This window comes from Beta vulgaris, chromosome 4 (genome assembly GCF_026745355.1).
Source record: "Beta vulgaris subsp. vulgaris cultivar EL10 chromosome 4, EL10.2, whole genome shotgun sequence".
Lineage (NCBI taxonomy): Eukaryota > Viridiplantae > Streptophyta > Magnoliopsida > Caryophyllales > Amaranthaceae > Beta > Beta vulgaris.
The window spans coordinates 65,871,588-65,893,810 of NC_079205.1; the positions used below are offsets into that span (position 1 = coordinate 65,871,588).

Consider the following 22,223-nt stretch of genomic DNA (forward strand, 5'->3'; position numbering starts at 1 on the left):
TAACATGTTTAAATTATTTACTTTTTTGGCATGTGTATGGAGTAGAAGAGGCTATGTTTAATAAAGAGTAAGATCTTTCTTAAATTTGGATTTAGATTTAGATTTAGATTTAGATTTAGATTTAGATTTAGATTTAGATGTAACATGCAACGTGTTACGTGTTGTATACTATGTGATATAATGTGTTTAGGAAAGATAGTTATATAGGTGTTTAATTATGATGTATGTTAACTTATCATTTCATCGTACTTTTCATTTAATGAAAAAAAAAATCGGTTTATTTATAGGAACATTTTGCGTGCATGATGAACTATATGTATGTATACATAATTAACTTGTAGATAGTTGGACTTTGCAAATTCGTTTATTGAATAGGTAACTTTACAAATAAATTTTTATATTGTTGTACCAATGATAAATGTCTATATTAATAGACATGTATGTATCTCTTTAGATTTGGTGATAACCTATTTATGTTTTATGATGGTAATAGTTGGATTGACTCATTAAACGTTGAAATTAATTTAACATCTTCTAAAATGAAATTATGTGAAATTAGTGGCGATATGGTAATTGAGTAGCCATTTAATATAGCGTAAAGGTTGCACTTTTTAGGAGATCATTTATCTTATAAGCTTTTCATATAAAGTACAAGATTCGAGTTATAAGGTGAATATGTTAGATCGAGATAAATCTTGGAAGCGTCAATACTTGTAAAACGATGTCATAAAGATCATTTTTAATATCCCTCTATAATTTGGTAATAACTGCTCTAGGTTAAGTGATTCTCACATTAGAAACTATAAGTTAATGTACACAAGTGGAAATGATACCCAAAATGAGAAAAATAACTAGGTATTATCCTATAAAGATATTTTCCATATGAAAGTTGTGGTATACAATATATATACAAGCTTGGTAGGAAGTATCTCTTGGCCCTGGATAATTAGTGAAAAAGACTCTCAAGTGTGGTGAAGAATCTACATAGCAGTGTTGTGTATGCGACACTCAATTTGGAAATGTGTGCAATTTGTGTTGGTGGTAGCATCGTAAAGTTGTAGTGAGAGGTTTAAGCTTCTTAACTCGTGTCATGTTGACTTATTATCAAGTCATATCTTATTTGGTGCCCAAAAAAATTGTTAATGCCTAAGTGAATATGTATCTATGATACGTGTTTTTGGTTAGATGTACTGTGTGATGGTGGTTTGTATTTATGATTGGGTGTGCTTCATAAAACGATCTTTGATCAATGACAATAAAACTTACTCTCATTTGTAGTTCTTATCTTATCTATTACTATTTCACAATAGTCATATCGATAAATCAAATAAATTTCCTACATAAACAAGTACTATTTGTTTTACCTTGCATATAAAAAGTACTCATAAATACCGCATCTGTAAATTAATAGTTGCAACAGTTCGACTTACACATTTATGCATGCACGACTTTGACCATTAATATCTTCCACTATATGTCATTACAAAATTTAGTACGATAATAATATACCTTAAGACAAAGTTAATCACATTTTAGAAAATAACATTTGTATTTATATATTCATAAAAAAGTTAGTCAAATTAAAATATGCAAATAAAGCAAAAGTCAAATTATTACAACAATTTAATTACAAAGTATCAAACATATTGTTATTTTGACCATGTAAATAGGAGTATCAAATTGGACCAATGAAAATCTTTGAAGGAAAAAAAAAATGAAAATAAGTCGCGTGCAACAAACACGCGCGTGAAAGCGAGTTATATAAAAAGCTACAAAGATCTTGAATTAGCGATTTCTAGTTTCGAGTAAACACTTTATTTTTTATTTTTTTCGGTTTGAAAATTATAGGCGGAAAAAAAATCTAATAAATTCCTACAAATTAAAATAAAAAAATAATAAAAATTTCAATTTTCTAATAAAAAAAAGGAGTGGTAATCGATCAAAAAGCCAGGGTTTTCCTTATTGGTACTTCCACCACCACCGTTCTTCTCTCTTTTTCTCTCTCCTCTTTTTCTCTGCATTTCTTCTTCCTTCGTTTATTTTTTTTTTCTCTTTCTCTCTCTATCTCCTTGTTTCTCTCTCTATAATTTTTTTCTCTCTTCACGGCGAAAAACTGAACCGGTGACGTGAAGGAGAAGCGAAATCGGAGGAGATCTGCTAGGGTTTCCGAACGAACTCGCGAAGATGAGTTTCGATCCGGTGTCTTCTAACACTCATCATAATCTTGATGAGCAGATCGGTCAGCTCATGCAGTGCAAACCTCTTTCCGAGCAAGAGGTTTCGTTTTCTCTCTCTTCAAATCTCATTTTTTTTTTGTTTTTTTTGTTGTGTTTTATCGTTGTTGTTTCGCAAAATGTATCGGATCGATTTTTGTTGTGTTTGTGAATTTTTTGTCTGTGGTGAGAAATTTCGGCTGGAATTGTTATGATCTGTTAATGCAAGGTTTTTTAAATTTTCGTTTGGTGAATGTTTGGTTTAGCTGAAGTTCTTTTGACATTCGCGAGATTTCAACCTAGATTTGTTGTTTTGGTTGAATCAGATCCGGTTATGATTTGGAATAACTTTCAGGTTGTAAGTTTTTTGAAGTTTTTCAACTTTTTTTCTTCCTATGTCGTAATGTAAGCTTTTTTGAGTGGCTAGTATTCAAGTTGTAAGGATATTGATGTGGTGTGGATGTAGATAGGCTCTTCTTTCGTCGAAACAACACGGATTAGCTGTGAGGAAGAGGAATTTGAAGTGGTAGGATGTGGAAACTAGTCTCGACGAGAACAAACATCTGAATTTGTGTCTTCTATTTACCTTGATAGAATCATGCAGTGTGCTAGTGTGGATGAGAGGAGGAACTATGAACTAGTCTTGTGTTTGGTGAAGTCGATAATCAGATGGATAAAGCAGCGTACGAGAATAGAGGGCAAATTATATGTTTTGTTCCTCTTAGGGCATGCAGATTTATTATAATGGATAAATTTCTCAGGTTTCTGGAAAATCTTTTAATTAGTTTTTCTTTTTTGTTTCTCCGAATCATACTTTGAGGGGATGTAGCATACATTTTTTTGACTTGCAAGGTAGTTATGTTCTCTAAGGGTTGTTGCTTATTCATTCTTAGGTAATCTCACATTGGTTTGTTACTCGACGGTTATTGTAATGTTAATGTCATGTAATAATACTATATTTCTATGGCTTGCTGAATTTATTGTTCTTTAGCCTTGTGCCTGTAAGTGGCTGACTAAGTGATTAATTGGTTATACTTAAAATCGAAATCTAGTAGTTATCTGACTAATTCTATTGCCACCTAAGGTACCTTAATGTAGAAGCAAATTTTTGTCTTAAAATGGGCCAGAACGACTTAGGATCTTACTGTTTGAAGGATGATCTGCCAGTGACACTAGGTTGGCATGTGATTTACTGAAGACACTGTTAGGCGAGAGAAAGCTAATAGAAAAAGATTTTGAGCACCAAGCTAATTTACCTCCCGAGATGATGAATATAATACCAAGTATTGCTGTATAAAATTGTACTTGCCATATTAAAACATATTGGATAGGCATGGGTTGACATGATTTGTGTACCTTTAAGTTCGTTTTGTTATATTAGATTTGCACATTGAGAATGAGATACTTGTTTATATAGTTCTGGTCTAAGCCTCTGTTCTTTTTTTTTTCCTCATATATCATTGTGAACTGTTTTTTTTCTTTGCGCAGGTTAGGATGTTATGTGAGAAGGCCAAGGAGATACTGATGGACGAAAGCAATGTTCAGGTGTGCTGTCTTTCTGCCTTGCATCCCCTCCCCCCCCCCCCCCAAACACACACACAATGTACATATATATATATATATATATATATATATATATATATATATATATATATATATATATATATATATCGCCGCCCTAATTTATACTATACAAGATAGCTATACAGATAATGTTGAACTGGTGGGAGAGATTGATGGTGATTTGGCATTTCTTTTCCTTGTACAAGTGACGGCATGCTTGTCAATATCATTAATCCTCTATATGTTCTTGTAAAATTTTAATGGCCTTCTCTATTTATTAACAAGAGTCTAGCTTCTCTTGTTTCAACAATGATCTTTTATCTAAAGGTGGCAAACTGCTTTGCTGGATCTAAGTTTTTATTTAGATGGTGGTGAGAGTTCCTTTAAGATGATGATGGTGATAGCCAATCATTAATAGCTCGACATTTAAGTTCTGAACGGTATCTGTATTTATCATGTGAACATAATAGTTCTCAGTCCTTGTTATTATCCCCTTGGTTATACAAATGAGGGACAAACTAGCCATATACTTGATGCCCTGCACCGTCCTCTATTTTGGAACATGGCTTGATCTTCTTCTCTTTCCCTCTCTATTGGCATTCATGTCATTATGCTTATGCCTAATTTTCTTATTACACACTACTGCATATAGATTTCATTGTGGAATTCTGTTGTTTTCCCTTTTCCTTGTTTTGCCTATGTACTTGTATAGCTTCTGTGCATCTACATTTCATGGTGGGGTTACTCATTGTCTTGTCTATGATTTAGCTTTTCTGTACTGTCTTTTTCTTGATTGGGAACTGTTAAACTCTATAAGAATATATCCCGGTGAGATTATGGGCACATCTGTACATATGCTAATTCTCATTGTCTTGTGTGTAATTGCAGCCTGTGAAAAGTCCTGTGACAATTTGTGGTGACATCCATGGGCAGTTTCATGATCTCGCAGAGCTTTTTCGTATTGGTGGGAAGGTAGTTATCCTGTTCGTTACTCTTCATTTCTATGGATGTTGGGTCTGACTTTTGACTGTGTACCACACGAACTACACAGTGTATATGCGAGTAAATTTTCTGTGTTGTAGTACTTATCCACAATCAGAAGAATTGGAATTCATTTGTAATTACCATGCTTCCCTTGCCTGCTCGCTCGTATGCACTCATGCACATGAATGTGTTTACAAACAGAATTCTGTTTAAGATATTTTTTGGGTTCATTGTTGATTAGTTTGGGAGTGGGAAGTGAGAAAAGCACGTGCTTGAGCCAATTAAGCATCCGGTTATTTGTGTAAATCACTTCTCGATGTAAACGTTTTATCAATGTTTTACATGTCTTTATAGTGTGCTTGTTTGCATGTGTTATATGTCTGTTGCATTTGTTACTGATATTAGGCGTTTGCCTTGTGATTGTAGTGTCCAGATACAAATTACTTATTCATGGGTGATTATGTCGACCGAGGATATTATTCAGTGGAGACTGTAACGGTACGTACTATTCTATTGGCTTATTTATGACATTGAATCATTAGATAATAGTGTGTCAGAATATTATTTTATTGCATGTCACGGATGTTTTGGCTACGACTCAGTTGGCAGCTTGATGTGGATATTGGGAACAGTGTTCAATAATGGTATGTTTGGGAATGTGGAATTCATTTGCAAATTCTGAATTGAACCAATTCATCTGTTTGGGAAAGATATATAATCTGAATTGGATTTGACTCAATTCCAACATATGACAAAATGGGGTTAATAACTAGAATTCTGAAATTCCTCCTAGTACCTTGTCATTTGCAAATCCATCATTTAGAATTCCACATTTGAATTCCATAATTTCAAATGAAATCCATGTTCCCAAACACTACCTAAGAGGAATTTGCATCATTACATTAATTTGAGTATGTTTTTTTAAGAGAGGGTGGTGATGCCGAACTGATGTTGAATTGGGGCTGCGTAGCTGATACCCTTTCATTTGAGCTTGAGCTTGAGCTTACTTTTGAGCTCATAATTTCTAATTTCATTTTGGAAACTCAACTTTAGGTTGATGATTTCTTTTGAGCTAATACTCTTATAACATTCCTTTTTTCTGATATTTTAAGAGATCTGTGAAAACTTTGCTGTTATTTGCAAGTCAAGCATTATAAATAGGGAAATACAGTAGAGTAAAGAAATTTGATTACAAGCTTTTCGAGCTGAAATCATCTCTGCTGGGCTCATTGGTTTTCAATCTGAGCTTGTGTATTTTTAGCCAGTTAGTATCAGCCCTTCTGTGTATTAGGATATTGATCTAGTTTCAAGGTTGCTAGCAGCTTTGAGGCCTAGCTCTTGATACTATATGATTGGGGTTGCCAGTGTGATTGAGAATTTTTCATAATTTTGTTATGATGCTGTCGCATGCCACAGTTTAATGCTCATGCAGTCTTTACTCCGTCACGCCCTCCACCCCCCCAAAGTCTTTGTGGACGGTAGGAGGCTGCACTCGGCTGCCTAATGATTGAAGAATTTGATGTGGGTGATTGGAACGCTTACGCATCTGAGGAGAGGGGGTAGGGATTGTTAGGATCAGGCAGCCATCTACTTAATGCTTTTGGTGATAATTATATCTTAACAAATCACTTGGTAGGTGGCGAGAGACAGGCCTTTTGCAGGGAGTGGCTAATAATGATTGTGGGGATTTTCTCTCCCTGTCTGGTTATGCTAATTAATGTATGTTTTTTGGGGTCGGCTATGGTCCATGTAGGTATTTCGGCTGATTGCCATCATGACCTATTTGGCTTCCATGTCTAGGATAGTGTGCTATAGTTCTCACTATAAATTAATTAATGTAAACATGATATATGATGATTATCAGTAGAGATGGAAGTTGATATGTTTTGTTTTTCTTTCCCCTTGTTCAGCTCCTGGTTGCACTTAAAGTTCGTTATCCCCAAAGGATCACCATTCTTAGAGGAAATCACGAAAGTCGTCAGGTACAAGTCTTGAGCTTCATTGGGTGATGAGTATTTCTTATTCATTGTTGAGGCTCTTGATCTATTTGGACAGATATTGTATGTACATTATTTAAATCAGTCCAAAAGACTGCTTGCTGTTATGTATTTAATTTGTTGGTCAAATCGATGGAGCTTTTGTTCTTAATATGATGTTTTTTGATGTCTTTGGGCAGATTACTCAAGTTTATGGGTTCTACGATGAATGCCTAAGGAAGTGAGTATCTAACACCCAAATTCTATCCAGTCTGTATCCAGCTGACTATGGCTTCTATTGTTGCATGAGGAACTCCATGCTTACATTTAGATGCAATCTGATTAGATAATTTCTTTTTGTGGAGACTATATTGTAACAGAACTATAGAAAGGTATTTGTCGTGGAAGTATCAAGGCTTATCTCTTCAATATGCTGACAAGAGTTGACTGTAGGTTCAATACGCACCTTTTGTTTTTTGTCTGCATGACTTGTCACTTCTGTGTATATCAATGAAATCCTCATCGTAATATTTTCTTATACATTACGTGGCTTGTAACCTTAGAGGAGGCTTCATGGTGATGAGGCACAGACTTTGCCATCTTGATCAGGTTCTGGGTCAGCTATATGTTGGCATGGTTTGTCTAATATGGAGCTGGCCTTTGTGGTTGAGTCAAAAGCCTAGTTTTTTTATGGATCTGGAAGTGGTGTGGATCATGTGAAGGGATGGTGGAGTTTGGGCCATGGTTTGGTGGGCCTCCTTTTATTGCTACTATTTTTTCGGTCAGACACTAATGACCTGGTCTTTTCTCATTCATTGTTCGTAACTCTTAATATGGTGCTTTGCTCTCTTATCAGTTTTGCTACCAGTAATTATAGTATATTGAGAGTGGTTGGGACTGGGAGTAGGATATTACCATACGTTTTAGAAAATGATTGAGAAGTTTGTACACTGTGACATGTATGTGCAAAAATTATTTATAGGATAAGTAAGTTTTTGGATATTTATAGGCTAAAGAAGTTAACAATGTTGTAGAAGGTGAACTTATGTCTGATTCCTATTGTTTTACAGGTATGGAAATGCCAATGTCTGGAAGATCTTCACAGACTTGTTTGATTATTTCCCGCTGACTGCGTTGGTCAGTACTTTTCCACTCTGGAACTTTTGTACTATCATCATCATCATTTTTTGTTTTGTAGATTATATTTATGTTGTTATTGGATTTGACTTGCTATTGAATTTCTCATCCTCAAGTTTATATTTTTGCTTTTTTGTTATAGGTTGAGTCTGAAATTTTTTGCCTGCATGGTGGATTGTCACCATCTATTGAAACCCTTGATAATATTCGGAATTTTGATCGTGTCCAAGAAGTGCCTCATGAAGGACCTATGTGCGATCTCTTGTGGTCTGACCCTGATGACCGTTGTGGTTGGGGTATATCACCTAGAGGAGCTGGATACACTTTTGGCCAAGTATAGTTTTCAGCACCTTCTGCTCAAGTTTCCATTTAACTTCTTTTCAGCTCCATGATAATGTCTGATTTTCTTATCTTGGTTTTCTTTACATTTTTTTCTTCCTCCAGGACATATCTGACCAATTTAACCATACCAATAACCTAAAGCTGATTGCCAGAGCTCACCAACTGGTGATGGAGGGATTCAACTGGGCACATGTGAGTGACAGTATTTTGATTGTATATTTCAATTTGTGCTTTATCTTTCTCTGGATGTTTTTAAATGATATTTGTGTTTGGCTTGATCCTTCCTCAGGACCAAAAAGTTGTAACAATTTTTAGTGCTCCTAACTACTGCTATCGTTGTGGAAACATGGCATCCATCCTGGAAGTTGACGACTGCAAAGGCCACACTTTTATTCAGGTATGAATGCTTTGAGATCTTCTTTTCATGTTTGGTGCAAACTGCAAAGGCTGTTATGCAATGTACAATTAACTTAGCTTGTATTATAGTGATGCTGCTGTTTTAGTAGTTAGATTAGCAGAATTGGCCTAACTAGTACTTTATCTAACCTTGTGGTTTGACAATTTTGCTCCTATGTATCTATTTCAATTTGCTTCTAGTAAGGTATTGATGTCAATACACAAGGAGTTAGATAGAGAACTTGTTAGCCACTTAGCTAGACTTTTAAGTGATTGTTGCAGTTGTAAATAGATTTGTGTGTTAGATGCTTCATAGCTGTATAATATATGATTGCAGTTTGAGCCCGCTCCAAGAAGAGGGGAGCCTGATGTCACCCGTAGGACGCCTGATTATTTCCTGTGATTTCAAGCAGCCAATGATGAGATGGTTTCTGGTGGTGGAAAGCCTCCTACCTGATTCTATTGAGCATTATTTCATGGATTGGGATTATTCCCCAATGGCGATGAATGGACTGCTAATCTCATGTGATTACATCAGATAATCTTCTTTTGACTTCATGCTTCTTGATTATGGTTGAATTTCGCGAAAGAGGAGTCTTATGGAGCTTGTAGGAGGGATATGTACCGATTTCCAACAAAACATTGTGGTATCTTTAACGCCAATTTTTCTTTGCTTTCTCAGTCCTTTTTGGCCCTTTTAATTTGTTCTCTAATTTTTTTGTTTATTTAATGTAGAAGAATGGTTGTTTGGTGGGTGGGGGTTCTGTAGAGAGACAAATAGTTAATTTCCTATTTAAATGGGTGCTTTATATAATTTTTTCCCCTTAATAGTTAAGAATTCTGTATTTAGTGGCTGCCGTTTCATGTTCGATCTTAAATGGGTTTTGGATATTTCATTGGATGCTTCAGCATCTTCACAGTTTTGTTCTCTATGGAGGTGATCTGGCCTTAAATATAGATCACCGCATGACCAAGTAAACTGTTGCAACTCCAAAATTCGAACGTTTAGTTAATTATAGCCTTTGTATTGGTCGTCTCTTTGTGCAAATTCGATGATATTTCTTGTGTAATACGTAATAGTCGTGAATTGAGGTGAGGGCCAATCAATTACGGTGGTGAATACTCAAGATCAAGTATTGTAAGTCTTTTGTGCTTGTGTTTCAGAGAGTTGCATCTTTTCGTTCTTGTTATCTCAAGCTTGTAAATGCTCCAACGGACGAAATTTTGATAAGTGCGAGTTACTTGAATTATTGAACCCCCCCCTCCCCCCAAGAAATGAATTATTAAGTCCTATTCCAGAGAATTATTGTGCTCTTTGAGTTGATTAATGTTCTTGAGCTACGCACATTTGTACATGATGAGAAGACTTAGAGACTTAATTGGAACACATAATTTGGTATGCATGTCTCTTCCAATTGGTACTATAACGATATTAAAAATTGGTATATGAGTATTAATTGAAAGGATCTTTGGTATGTAATTTCCTTTTGTTTTTTGGTACCAATTTGAAGTGATTTAGATATCATCATATCAATGTGAAAAGATGAGTACTAATGAAAAAGGTGAACAGTTTTTCTACACTGAAATTGTTGTACGCCAATAAAGCTTTGTACATGGTGCATCACCTTTCTTCAGTGAGGGGTGGGGTTGGCCGTTGGTCCGTTGGGGTACATGATTTAAAGTTTTGTGAGAGTCTCTTGGCTTTTTCAATAAATTTGTTGGCTCTTTTCTAAAATTATTAGGCCCACAATGAACACCATAAGTTACCATAACACGTGAATATCATGCCCGTTCAAAATCACATGAAATGAACTTTGGAGTAATTAGTTCAATATCAATGAGGAGATGATTGTGTCCTTGGACACCAACCCTTGGCTTTGCCATAAGCTAATGGCAGCGTAAGAAGCTTCTCACCATTCCCAACTCTTGCTCTCTTTGTCAAGTTGTCATAGTTGTTTTCCTCAATTTTGTCCAAAATCTTCTTGTACAACATCATTGATGCGCACACCTAGTTTATCAAATTCAACATCACAATTTTGTCAAATCATTATAAGCATAATATGCGATACATTATAGAATTAAGTACTTCCTCCGTTTTAATTTAGTTGTGACACTTTTTATTTTACTAAGTTTCAATTTAGTTGTGACACTTTCATTTTGGGTAATAGTTTCACTCTATTTCTCTCCTATCACATGAGATCCTTTTATTTTCTTTTTCTATCTATCTCCTCTTCAAAAATTACCTAAGAGTCCGTGATTTTAAAAGTTTCACAACTAAATTGAAGCGGAGGAAGTATATAATATGAGTATAAAGTATCAGATTTTCATAATGTCTTTTAAAACATAATAATTTTTTTTTTGACGATTTTGATGGTTAAGAATGTGACTTAGAGACCTTTAAAAAGCAAAATGTGTGAAACAAAAGAAGGAAAACGTTGGTTATATGTTGCATACCGGCCACCTACTACTGTCTAGCTGAGAAGCAATATGCTCTCCTTGATCATAATAAAATCTTGCTCTTTCTATCTGCATCTTTGTGAACTCTCTCCATTTCTCTGTGACATTACTTGAGAATATGTCGTCGTTTGTTAACCCAAACTCTTTGAGTTCGTCTTGTGGAAGGTAAATTCTCCCCCTTGAAGCACTGATCAATCAAAGAGATGCAGATTACATATTAACTTTCAGTACTCAGGTAAAAATATGGTTTATTTTTGTCAGAATACTTACTCTTCTCCTACATCTCTAAGGATGTTAGTAAGCTGATTTGCAATGCCCAAAGAAACCACAGCTTTATAAATACTTTCAGTAGAACTGTCAGATTCTGGTGCAATTCCTGCTATAGAAAGAGCCATTAAGCAACCTGTTACAGCCACATAGTAACAGTATAGTACAAGCTCTTCATAGTTCTCGTAACGAGTTTTCCATGTGTCCATTTTCATCCCTTTGATCAAATCTTTGAAAGGCTAATCACCAAGAAATGTAAAATTATTAGTACTGAGGAGCTACTAATTAACAGGGAAAAATTATAAATAATGAGCATCATAGTTGAAAAACTTGTTTAGGTAAAACCTGAATGTCAAGGGGAAATTGCTGGACTGCATGAGACAAGGCAGTGTCTACTATGTCTTCAGGGCGTCCATCGAAGATGTTTTCAAGCCTCTCATCCCAGCTATCTAACACAGCTGACGTCGCGAGGCTCGCAGTTGGACCATCCACTAGCTCATCTATCTTCTGTCCCCAAGCTGCCATTCAATCAGGGAAATAAGGTTAACCACTTTGGGAAGTAGTAGCATAGTATTTCATTATTGAGCTTTGGTGAATTTTTTTTTTAGCTTACTTGTTATGTTATATGTATGGATGAACTTGATATATAAATTCATAACGAACAAATCTAACAAGATTACGCATGACTGTTTTCTCTTATATAGTTTTGAAATTTCATAATCAAAATTCGAAGTTTGTAATATTTGGTTAGAAAAGTCAAACTTTATGTAAATCATTATGATTTATGAGATACTTGTTATAGCATGTTTAGGTAAAATTGATTAAAGTTTCTATTTTTGAGGAGACAAATTGAGGATTTGACGCAGGGAGAAAAACGTACCATAAACTGCCCAAACTGCTTTTTTTCTTTCTTCAGACATCAGCAGACTTCCTATACATACCATAAATATATATCAGATTTCCCCCCAAAGAAGAAAATTACAACATAATATGAAGAAACGTGTGAAAAGTCTACATATAGAAGAGGTAAAAGTACCTAGATAATAAGTTGTAGAACGCTCAGCACAGATTTGTCGACAAGTTTCATAGGCATCTTTAAGAGTAATAGCATCAAAATGAGTCTGTTTTCTGAATATCAAACCTTTAGACTGCTTTTCAATGACTTGTTGGATATGCAATGCAACAAGTGGATCAATGCCTTTATCAAACTGAACAAGTGTGTTTGTTTGTTTGCCTTTGAGCAATTCAGCTCTTGGAGATTTTACGGCCTTCGAGTTCCGATGGACCGACGAATCTCTGCCATTTTCGGGGAGCTGCGCAGTTGGACGTGCAGCCTTGAGGTGTAGCAACTGTGAGGCTAAGGAATAGTTGTTCATATATGCTGGTTTTTGTAGGTAAAATGGGTAGATACATGAAAAGAAAAATATGTGGATGTGTATGCATGGTTTTATAACTTAGTTTCAGTGATATTCATGTGACCATATTATTAAAAGTGTGGGGCTAATCGGCTAATGCAACCATTAAAACCAACCAACTATTCAACTGTGGAAATGTTAGTTCGTCTGTGAATCCTTGATTTTGATAGATTTAGTTGTCTGAAAAGAAAAAATAAATGCCATGATTGGAAGTAATTGATGTAACGTTGAATATATCTATATGTAGTATTACTTTATATCATTATCAGGTAAAAAAAATACGTGGAAATATAGTTATTCTTACATTATTCTTACATTTTTGGAATATTAAGAGATTTTAGTTTATCCTTATAATATTTACGAACTCTAATAATCTCGAGTCATATTTTTTTTTTATTACAACTAATATGTATACATCTAATCATAACAACAACGTTTCAATATGCTCATAATCAGGATAATTTTGCTTTTCTTGTGGTGGCAGTAATATATTCACTTCTTTTTTTCCATTGTAATTTTGACAAAGAATACAAATTAAAGATCTAAAACTCTAAATTTTATCCGAATGTCAATTGTTGTATTGAAATATAAGAAAGTTTAACATGACATGGACATTTAATTGATTCTATCTATATGAAATAATCAATTTGCTATCAAGGATGTCTTGGCCTAGTGGTTAAGATTGAGGTGCTGTGAACGATAGATCACAAGTTCGAATCCCCGTCCTCTTCTTTGTACTTTGTACCGCCTTCGTGGCTTATATGGATAAAAAAAAAATCAATTTGCTCATTTTTCCACGGAAGAGTTTGAAAAAAAACAGGATTCAACACTCAACAGAGACATCATGAATGTGCTTCCATGGAGAATTGAAGAGGTCAAAAAATATTAAAGGGCAAGAATGTCAGCTCATGCTCAACTTTCAAATATTTGGTTGTTTTGGATGATTATTACACAACAGTGAGATGTATACAAAGTATACAAGTAAAAGAGGTGAAACTAGGGGTGATAATGAGCCTGACAAGCTCGTGAGCAGCTCGGGCTCGGCCCGTTGAAGCTCGGCTCGAGCTCGGACTCGGGCTCGAGACTTAAACGAGCCGAGCCAAGCTAGACAAAGCTCGGCTCGTAAAGCTCGTGAGCAGCTCGTTTATTATTTTATATTAAAAAAAATATTCTTATTAAAAAAATATTTTATATTAAAAAAATTTAATACTAATTTATATTTTAATTTAGATTACAAATTATATATTTTAATTTGTGATCCAACTTCACCTCTACTCCACTAGGCACTAAGAGCATGAGCAATGGGGTTGGTTGGTCTTAGTTGGTTTTTATGTTTTGTCATTTTCTCTCCTTCCCTCCTTCTTACACCTCACATCCCACTAAAACTCCCACCAACTCATCTTTTTTTTCTCACAATGGGTGGGTTGGTCTTACTTGGTTTTTCCATTTCTCTCTTACTTTTACCAAACCCCACCATTTACTCTCTCTCCTACTTTTACCAAACCCCATCATATTCAATGTTTAATTTTTGTATATGAAATAGATGATTTAAATTAATAAAAGCTAATTAGATTACGTTAAATTAATTACGAGCTAATTAGCTTACGTTAAATTAATTACGATAAATTAAATTACGTTACAGCTAATTAGCTAATTAGCTTACGTTAAATTAAATTAGCGTTAACTTGAAATTATAGTAAATATGTGTTAATTAGCTTACTTTAAATTAAATTACGTTAACTTGACATTATAAATTAAAAAAAACGAACACATTACATAAGATAGATACTTTAAAAAACGCAATATATAAATTTGATACATAAACATAGATAATTTAAATAACAAATACATGATAGATTGATACATAAAGCTAAGATAGATAATTTAAAACACACAAATACATGAAATTTGAAATTAACTTAAACCATAATTAATTAAATAAAGTTAGTTAATCAACTTGACGATTAGGCCCAAACTTACGCCATATGTGTTCAACCAAGTTATTTTTTAGTGAGATGTGAGTTTCCGCATCTCGCATCTCAGATCTTCTCTCCATGTATGCACCTAAATTTCGCGCACCGAGTCTTCCGTTGTGCACAACGAATGAGTCTTCTCCGACTTGGTTAGATGACCCCTCATTATTTTGAGTTTGAAGCTGATCATATTCGTTTGGATCTCGGTAATTTTGATAAGTATCACGCTCATCTTCAACAATCATATTGTGCATGATGATACATGCCATGATTATTTTCCACAATATGTCTTTATCCCACGCGAGAGCGGGTTTACGAATGATTGCAAATCTAGCTTGCAATACTCCAAATGCACGCTCTACATCTTTTCTAACAGCTTCTTGATGTTGTGTGAATAGTCTTGTTGGGGGTTTGGGGGAGCTTTATTGCGGGGATGAATGTTGACCATCTCGGGTAGATGCCATCAGTAAGATAGTAACCCATGTTATAAGTTGTCCCGTTCACCGAGAAGTTGACCTCTGGGGCTCTTCCTTGTAGGACATCATCAAAGACGGGAGACCTCTGCAATACGTTTATATCATTGCATGAACCCGGGGTGCCAAAAAAAGCATGCCATATCCATAAGTCACTTGAAGCAACCGCTTCTAAGATTATGGTTGCTGTTTTGCTTCTTCCTTGATACATTCCTTTCCACCCCGAGGACAATTCTTCCAGTTCCAGTGCATGCAATCGATGCTTCCCATCATGCCTGGGAAGCCACGACGCTCGCCTTCATGTAGGAGACGCTCAATGTCATTTGCATTTGCCTTCCTCAAGTATTCATCTCCAAATCTAGCAACAACCGCTTCGACAAAATGAAGAAGGCACTCTCTAGCGGTACTTGAAGCAATTTTCAGGTACTCGTCAACAGCATCAGATGATGAACCATATGCCAACATCCTGATAGCCGCTGTGCATTTTTGTAGTTTAGATGCACCCATCCTTCCAGTAGCATCTGGTTTTTGCACAAAGAATTTAGCATCTTGAATTGTTACACCTTCGACAATACGAAGGAAAACATGCCTATGCATACGAAACCTACGACGAAAAATATTCTCGGGGTATAGAGGTTCGTTGCTGAAATAATCATGAAACAATCTTTCATGAGCTTCCTCACGTTCCCTACGCACAAAATTTCTAGTGCGGGGTACAATTTCTTCTTCATTTTGTTGCTCAGCATCAACGGACTGACTCCATTCTATGTAATCTTGAACCATGTAATTAAAAAACTCAGAACCTGAACTAGAAGAACTTGAATCATAGTTCATTTTGGAGAAATGTTGAATGAAGTGGTGCTTTGTAGAAAATAAAAGATTGAGAGGAAAAGTGAATAGAGTTGTGATTTTATTGTTGAAGTTATGCTCTATATTATAGGAAATCCATCATATGTACATAACAATAATTCATTTACAGATTAGACATATCAATGCAATATAGAAGCAGACAATTCAATGCAATGTAGGAGTAGACAATTCAATGCGGCACTATGCATCATACTATTCAAAGTCAGGTGAGTTGACAATTCAATGCAGTACTATTTGTGACATAATTTAATATCAGATGATTAGACAATTCAATGCAATAATAATAATAACAATAATACTACTAATACTATTAATTACTACAACTACTAGTACTAGTAGTAGTAGTAGTAGTAGTAGTAGTCCATGGAAACTTCATCTGCACTCCATGGAAACTTTGGTGTTGTGACTTTTTTTGAAGAAGGAGTGTTTTGAATTTCTTGTGATTGGATTTCGTTCACATCGTCCTTTTCGTTAGGTTGTTCATGTTGTTGTGACATATGTTGGGATATAGGAAAAGATGGTTGAACTTGTTGTTGGGATAGATGATTAGAACTTTGTGGAGATTCTTGTGTAACTTGTTGAGGATTTTGGTTATTCCATTGGCTTTGAAAAAACATAAACATTCTTTGAAATTCCGGATTTTGTAGCACACTTGGATCGATTTGAAAATTATTTTGGGAATTTTGTGGGTGGTTTGGATTAGTTTGGGAGTAATTAGGATTATTTGAATCCATAATATTGGCTTAATATAAGTAATATTAGGTAAGAGAGAAATAAGAAAAAAATAAGTTGGGAAGAAGTTTGGTAAAATATATGAAATTTGGACTCAATTTATAGATAAAAATATTTTATAACCGTTGGTGTAATTTTTTTAAAAAAATAATAAGCTGATTTTTTTTTATTAATGTTACAAATTATAACGTTATAATATAACCGTTACAAAATCAAAAATCAGATTGCAAAAGATAATGTTGGTGTAATCAAACGCGTGTCACGCGATTAATGGCTGTTCAGTGGGCCTCTGAAGCGCGTCAGGGCCACTGACAACCATTAATTATTTTGGGCCAGCGTGCTGCTTCAAAGCAGCGTTTTGATGATAATGCTCGGTTTCTATTTCTCCCTTTCCTTCAAAGCGCTGCGTTTTGAGCTGGGCCACCATTTTTTTTTCAGAGCTCTTTCGCCACGCGTCACACCGTGCTACCTCTTGTGCACTCCATCCCATGTTCATATGGTCTGGATTTCCAGACCAACCAAGCCAAAGAGTCAACTTCTCCAACAGCAAAACCAAGTAAATCTAGTTTTACTATTTGCTAGACCAAGCTAAAACTAAGCCATTGTAGATGCTCTAAAGTCCCACATTGGTTAAGAAAACAAGGATCAACCTTATTTTCTTTATAAATAGCTACTATTCCTTACTTTAACTTAAAGTTTAATTTTGTATCTCCTGGCCTTGGTTGGGAAACAAAAACTATACTTTATTTTCTTCATAGAGGGAATGAAGTATAATTTTAAATAGTTGATTATTTAATCCTTAAAATATTTGATAATTTTTTCTTTAGCAAAACATGGAGTCCAACATTGAAATTTTAACAATGCACAATGCTAGGAGGGATTCCAAGTTATAAAAGCATATGTAAACAAAACAAGGGTATAATGAGTTTGTTTTCTTAACAAAACATGGAGTCCCACATTGAAATTTTAGCAATGCTAAGAGGGATTCCAAGTTATATAAGCATATGTAGAATGAGTTTGTTTATCTTAAACAAAACATAAAGTTCCACATTGAAATGGGGATAGTGAGTTTGTTTTTCTTTAACAAACCATGAAGTCCCACATTGAAATCTTAGCAATGCTAAAAGAGAAATCAAGTTATAAAAGCATATGATGGGTGAGTGAACAAGCTCACCTACTTCGAGCCGAGCCTAAGCGAGCTCGCGAGCCGAGCCTAAACGAGCTCGCGAGCCGAGCTCGAGCCCCAAATTTCCATCACGAGCCGAGCTCGAGCTCGGCTCTCCCAAGCTCAGCGAGCTCACGAGCCGAGCCGAGCCTGGGAAATTATAAACGAGCTCGAGCCGAGCCCAGTGCTATTCGGGCTCGGCTCGCTCGATAAGCACCCTAGGTGAAACACCTAGATAATAAGTTTTTTTTTTTTTTTTTTTTTTTTTTGTGTAAAAAGAGCCACGAAACAAATGATATAGACGAAATTTAATCTCCAATCTTAAGCATTACCTCTCAATAATTTAACCAACTTAACTAGTTTAAATTTCGAATGTATAGTAAAAGTTAGTACAAGAACCGAACAGTGACAATGTCAATATCCCTTTCATGGATAGAAGTTTAAATACGTCTTTGTTTCCTTGATGTAGATGTGTGTGCTTATTTGGAAGAGGAAAAACGAAAAAAGAGCTACCATTACTCCATTAGAGATGAAGATTAATGAGAAAGTGACATAGTTAAATATCTAAAGTACATTTCAACGTAGCGCCTCAACGTTGACTCAAATTTTCAATTTTATCTACTTTGTGGTCCATCTTGCATCTCAATTATTTCTTATTTTGGCAGAACACCAATTGGTTTAATTTAATCAACTGCTTAAAGTAAGTGCTCTATATTGTTTCAAACATGTGATTTTATTTTAGGTAAAGTTTGGGGAACTAACTATTTTTTTAAAAATCACCTAATAAACTATTCCTTTAATATTTTTTCTTTAACTTTCCTATTTTAATTGTATACGTTCATCAATGTAATTATTCGTTCTTAAATATCTTTTATTACATATTAATAAAAATTATCAAGATTAAATATTTAAGTTTTTATTGAGACGAAATATCCCACATATCTATATTTTTTCTTATATACATAGAGAAGAATATAGAAAAGCTCTCTGATTGTGAATAGTGTCAAGATTCCAAGTCACAAAGATAAACAAATAGATTCGTTTTATTCAACTTATATTATCTTATTTTTTTCTGAAATGAGTAAAGATAAGTTGAACACAACATGGTGTTATTAGGTGGTTTTTTCAAATCTTTGTACGTAAATTTTTCTATAATATAGGACATATAAAAGTGATTTCCAAAACAATTTTGCATATGAGATGACCCAATCCAATTACCCGAAATGATACATGTAGTATTAACATACATTCGGGTGTATGGTGCACCATCTCACATTCTATAGCATTATGTCATTTGCACACGAGCACGTGAATGGAGAACGTAAATGATCAATGAGTTATGAGTTTGCCATGAAAATACATGTGTCAACAACGTAATCAATAATTAGGAAGCAAGCAAACTCGATAACACAGTCTTATGCTAATTTATTGCTGGTTAATTATACTAATCTTAGACAGATTGAGTTTTGTCTCTGGACACTGCCACCCCTTGGCTTTGGCATAAGCTAGTGGCAACATAAGACGCTTGTCAGCACTCCCAACTCTTGCTTGCTTTGTCAAGTTGTCGTAGTTGTTTTCCTCTATCTTATCCAATATTTTCCGATACAAATGGTGCCAAGCACCCGCACAACGTTATAAATCACGTCGGTTTTCCTATAAACGTTTCGAGAGAAAATATGACCAGGTACGGAGAAGTCTAAAAATGTCCCAAAAACAGCCAAAATTGAAGGTTATAATACATGCTTTCGGACTTTCCCGGTGTCCGAGCTCCAAACGCCACAAGATGCCTCCTAGGGGCATGTGAGGTCATTGCAAAGGATTCTTGTGGCTTGGAACGAATATGTGGATGCCTTTACGTTCATTTCGAGGCAATCTTGAGTTTCACGAGAAATAAACAAATGGGGTGTTGGAGGATTTTCGAGGCGACGCAAATGACGCCAAGCACCTGGGCAATGTTACAAGTGATAACAACACTCCTAGAATTGGTTCTGGAGAAAAATATGATCGAGCCTGGGTAGGTAAAAAAACACTCCAAAAAACAGCCAAAATTGAAGGTTAATACACGCTTTCGGACCTTTTCGGGGACCGAGTTTCGAACGCCACGTGATGCCTCCTAGGGGAATGAGAGGTCTTTGGCAAGGAGTTATGTGGCTTGGAACGAATATGTGGATGCCATTACGTTCATTTCGAGACAGTTTTAGGTTTCACGAGAAATGAACAAATGGGGTGTTTAGAGGCTTTTCGAGGCAACACAAATGGTTCTAAGCACCCGCGCAATGTTAGAAGTTACGTCGGCTTTCTTAGGACCGTTTCGACAGAAAATATGACCAGGCCCGGAGAAGTCCAAAAATGCCGCAAAACCGACCAAAATCGACCAAAATACACGTTTTCGGACTTTCCTGGGGCCCGGGTTTCGAACGCAACGGGATGCCTCCTAGGGCCATAAGAGGTCACTGGAAAGGAGTCATGTGGCTTGGAACGAATATCTGTATGCCTTTACGTTCATTTCTAGGCAATTTTGGGTGTCACGAGAAATGAAAAAATGGGGTTTCAGAGGCTTTTCGAGGCAATATAAATGGTGTCAAGCACACGCGCAACGTTACAAGTCACGTCGGCACTCCTAGGAATGTTTTGGGAGAATTTATGACCAGGCCCGGAGAAATCCAAAAATGTCGCAAAAACAGCCAAAATTGAAGGTTAATACACGCTTTCGGACTTTCCCGGGGCCTGAGCTACGGACGACACGAAAAGTGTCCTAGCAACATGTGAGGTCATTGGAAAGGAGTCATGCGACTTGGAACGAATATATATATGCCTTTACGTTCATTTCGAGGCAATTTTCGGTTTCACGAGAAATGAACAAATAGGGTGTTCAGAGGCTTTTCGAGGCAATGCAAATGGTGACAAGCACACACGCAACATTACAAGTCACGTCAGCAATCCTAGGAATGTTTCGGGAGAAAATTTGACCAATCTCGGAAAAGTCCTAAAATGTCCCAAAAACAGCCAAAATTAGAGGTTATAATACACACTTTCAGACTTTCTTGGGGCTCGAGCTCCGAACGCCACATGATGTCTCCTAGGGACATGGGAGGTCATTGGAAATGAGTCATGTGGCTTGAAACGAATATATTGATGCATTTACGTTCATTTCGAGGCAATTTTGGGTTTCACGAGAAATGAACAAATGGGTGCTCAGAGGCTTTTTGAGGCAATGCGAATTGTTCCAAGCACGCGCACAATGCTACAAGTCACGCCGACAATCGCAGGAATGTTTCGGAGAAAATATGACCAGACCCAGAAAAGTCAAAAAATGTCCCAAAAACAAATACAATTGAAGGTTATAATACACGCTTTCGGACTCTATCCGGGGCCCGAGCTCCGAATGTTACGGGATGCCTCCTAGGGTCATGGGAGGCCATTGGAAAGCAGACATGTGGCTTGGAACGAATATATGGATGCATATACATTCATTTCGAGGCAATTTTATGTTTCACGAGAAAAGAACAAATGGGGTGTTTCAGAGACTTTTCGATACAATGCAAATGATGCCACGCACCCACGCAATGTTACAATTTATGCCGGACTTCCTACGAACATTTCGGTAGAAAATTAGATCACACCCGAAAAAGTCCAAAAATGTCCCAAAAACAGCCAAAATTGAAGGTTATAATACACGCATTCGGACTTTCCTGGGGCCCGAGCTCCGAATGCCACAAGATACCTCCTACGGCCATGGGAGGTCATTGGAAAGGAGTCATGTGGCTTGTAAATATGTTGATGACTTTACGTTCATTTCGAGGCAATTTTGGGTTTGTCGAGAAATGAATAAATGGGGTGTTCAGAAGCTTTTCGAGGCAATGCAAATGGTGCCAAGCACCCGTGCAACATTACAAGTCATGTAGGCACTCCCAGGAATGTTTCGGAAGAAAACATGACTAGGTCCGAAAAAGTCCAAAAATGTCCCAAAAACTGCCAAAATAGAAGGTTATAATACACGTTTTCGGACTTACCCGGAGTCCGAACTCCGAACGCCACGGGATGCCTCCTAGAGAAAGAGAGGTCATTGGAAAGGAGTCAAGTGGCTTAGAACGAACATATGGATGCCTTTACGTTCATTTCGAGACAATATTGGCTTTCACGAGAAATAAACAAATGTGTTGTTCATAGGCTTTTCGAGGCAATGAAAATGTTTTTAAGCATACATGCAATGTTACAAGTCACATTGGCACTCGAAGGAATGTTTCGGAAAAAAATATG

At 36.0% G+C, this 22,223-nt stretch overlaps 3 protein-coding genes across 4 annotated transcripts; 1 reads left to right on the top strand and 2 right to left on the bottom strand.

Annotated features, from left to right (window-relative positions):
- The first annotated feature begins 1,961 nt into the window (after nucleotides 1-1,961).
- LOC104889871 (serine/threonine-protein phosphatase PP2A catalytic subunit) lies at nucleotides 1,962-9,460 on the top strand. The gene is made up of 11 exons (XM_010675205.4): nucleotides 1,962-2,277; nucleotides 3,702-3,758; nucleotides 4,665-4,748; nucleotides 5,187-5,258; nucleotides 6,671-6,742; nucleotides 6,937-6,977; nucleotides 7,807-7,873; nucleotides 8,016-8,207; nucleotides 8,318-8,407; nucleotides 8,505-8,612; nucleotides 8,949-9,460. The coding sequence occupies exons 1-11, from the start codon at nucleotides 2,185-2,187 to the stop codon at nucleotides 9,012-9,014; spliced, it is 942 nt and encodes a 313-aa protein (XP_010673507.1). The 5' UTR covers nucleotides 1,962-2,184; the 3' UTR covers nucleotides 9,015-9,460.
- On the bottom strand, nucleotides 8,946-12,880 carry LOC104889870 (phytoene synthase 2, chloroplastic). Of its 2 annotated transcripts, XM_010675204.4 has the most exons (6): nucleotides 12,372-12,876; nucleotides 12,216-12,266; nucleotides 11,681-11,853; nucleotides 11,339-11,574; nucleotides 11,066-11,255; nucleotides 8,946-10,619 (listed from the first exon to the last, which is right to left on the bottom strand). In XM_010675204.4, exons 1-6 carry the CDS (start codon nucleotides 12,709-12,711, stop codon nucleotides 10,446-10,448), a joined length of 1,164 nt encoding a protein of 387 aa, XP_010673506.1. In that variant the 5' UTR covers nucleotides 12,712-12,876; the 3' UTR covers nucleotides 8,946-10,445. The 2 variants fall into 2 exon arrangements, with proteins under 2 accessions (XP_010673506.1, XP_048499810.1); XM_048643853.2 differs by lacking the exon at nucleotides 12,216-12,266 and having other exon boundaries at nucleotides 12,372-12,880.
- A 2,493-nt stretch (nucleotides 12,881-15,373) lies between these two features.
- LOC125496810 (uncharacterized) lies at nucleotides 15,374-16,030 on the bottom strand. The gene has a single exon (XM_048642411.2). The coding sequence runs from the start codon at nucleotides 16,028-16,030 to the stop codon at nucleotides 15,374-15,376; it is 657 nt and encodes a 218-aa protein (XP_048498368.2).
- Between the last annotated feature and the right edge of the window lie 6,193 nt (nucleotides 16,031-22,223).

Excerpts from the sequence above, each read along its gene's own strand:
- LOC104889870 (XM_010675204.4), bottom strand. The coding sequence starts at position 12,711 with ATGAACAACTATTCCTTAGCCTCACAGTTGCTACACCTCAAGGCTGCA. Across the intron at positions 12,267-12,371 it reads TTCTACAACTTATTATCTAG|GAAGTCTGCTGATGTCTGAA; the intron begins GTACTTTTACCT and ends TGGTATGTATAG. Across the intron at positions 11,575-11,680 it reads AATTTCCCCTTGACATTCAG|CCTTTCAAAGATTTGATCAA; the intron begins GTTTTACCTAAA and ends CTTGGTGATTAG.
- LOC104889871 (XM_010675205.4), top strand. The coding sequence starts at position 2,185 with ATGAGTTTCGATCCGGTGTCTTCTAACACTCATCATAATCTTGATGAG. Across the intron at positions 5,259-6,670 it reads ATTCAGTGGAGACTGTAACG|CTCCTGGTTGCACTTAAAGT; the intron begins GTACGTACTATT and ends CCCCTTGTTCAG. Across the intron at positions 6,978-7,806 it reads TACGATGAATGCCTAAGGAA|GTATGGAAATGCCAATGTCT; the intron begins GTGAGTATCTAA and ends ATTGTTTTACAG.
- LOC125496810 (XM_048642411.2), bottom strand. The coding sequence starts at position 16,030 with ATGAACTATGATTCAAGTTCTTCTAGTTCAGGTTCTGAGTTTTTTAAT.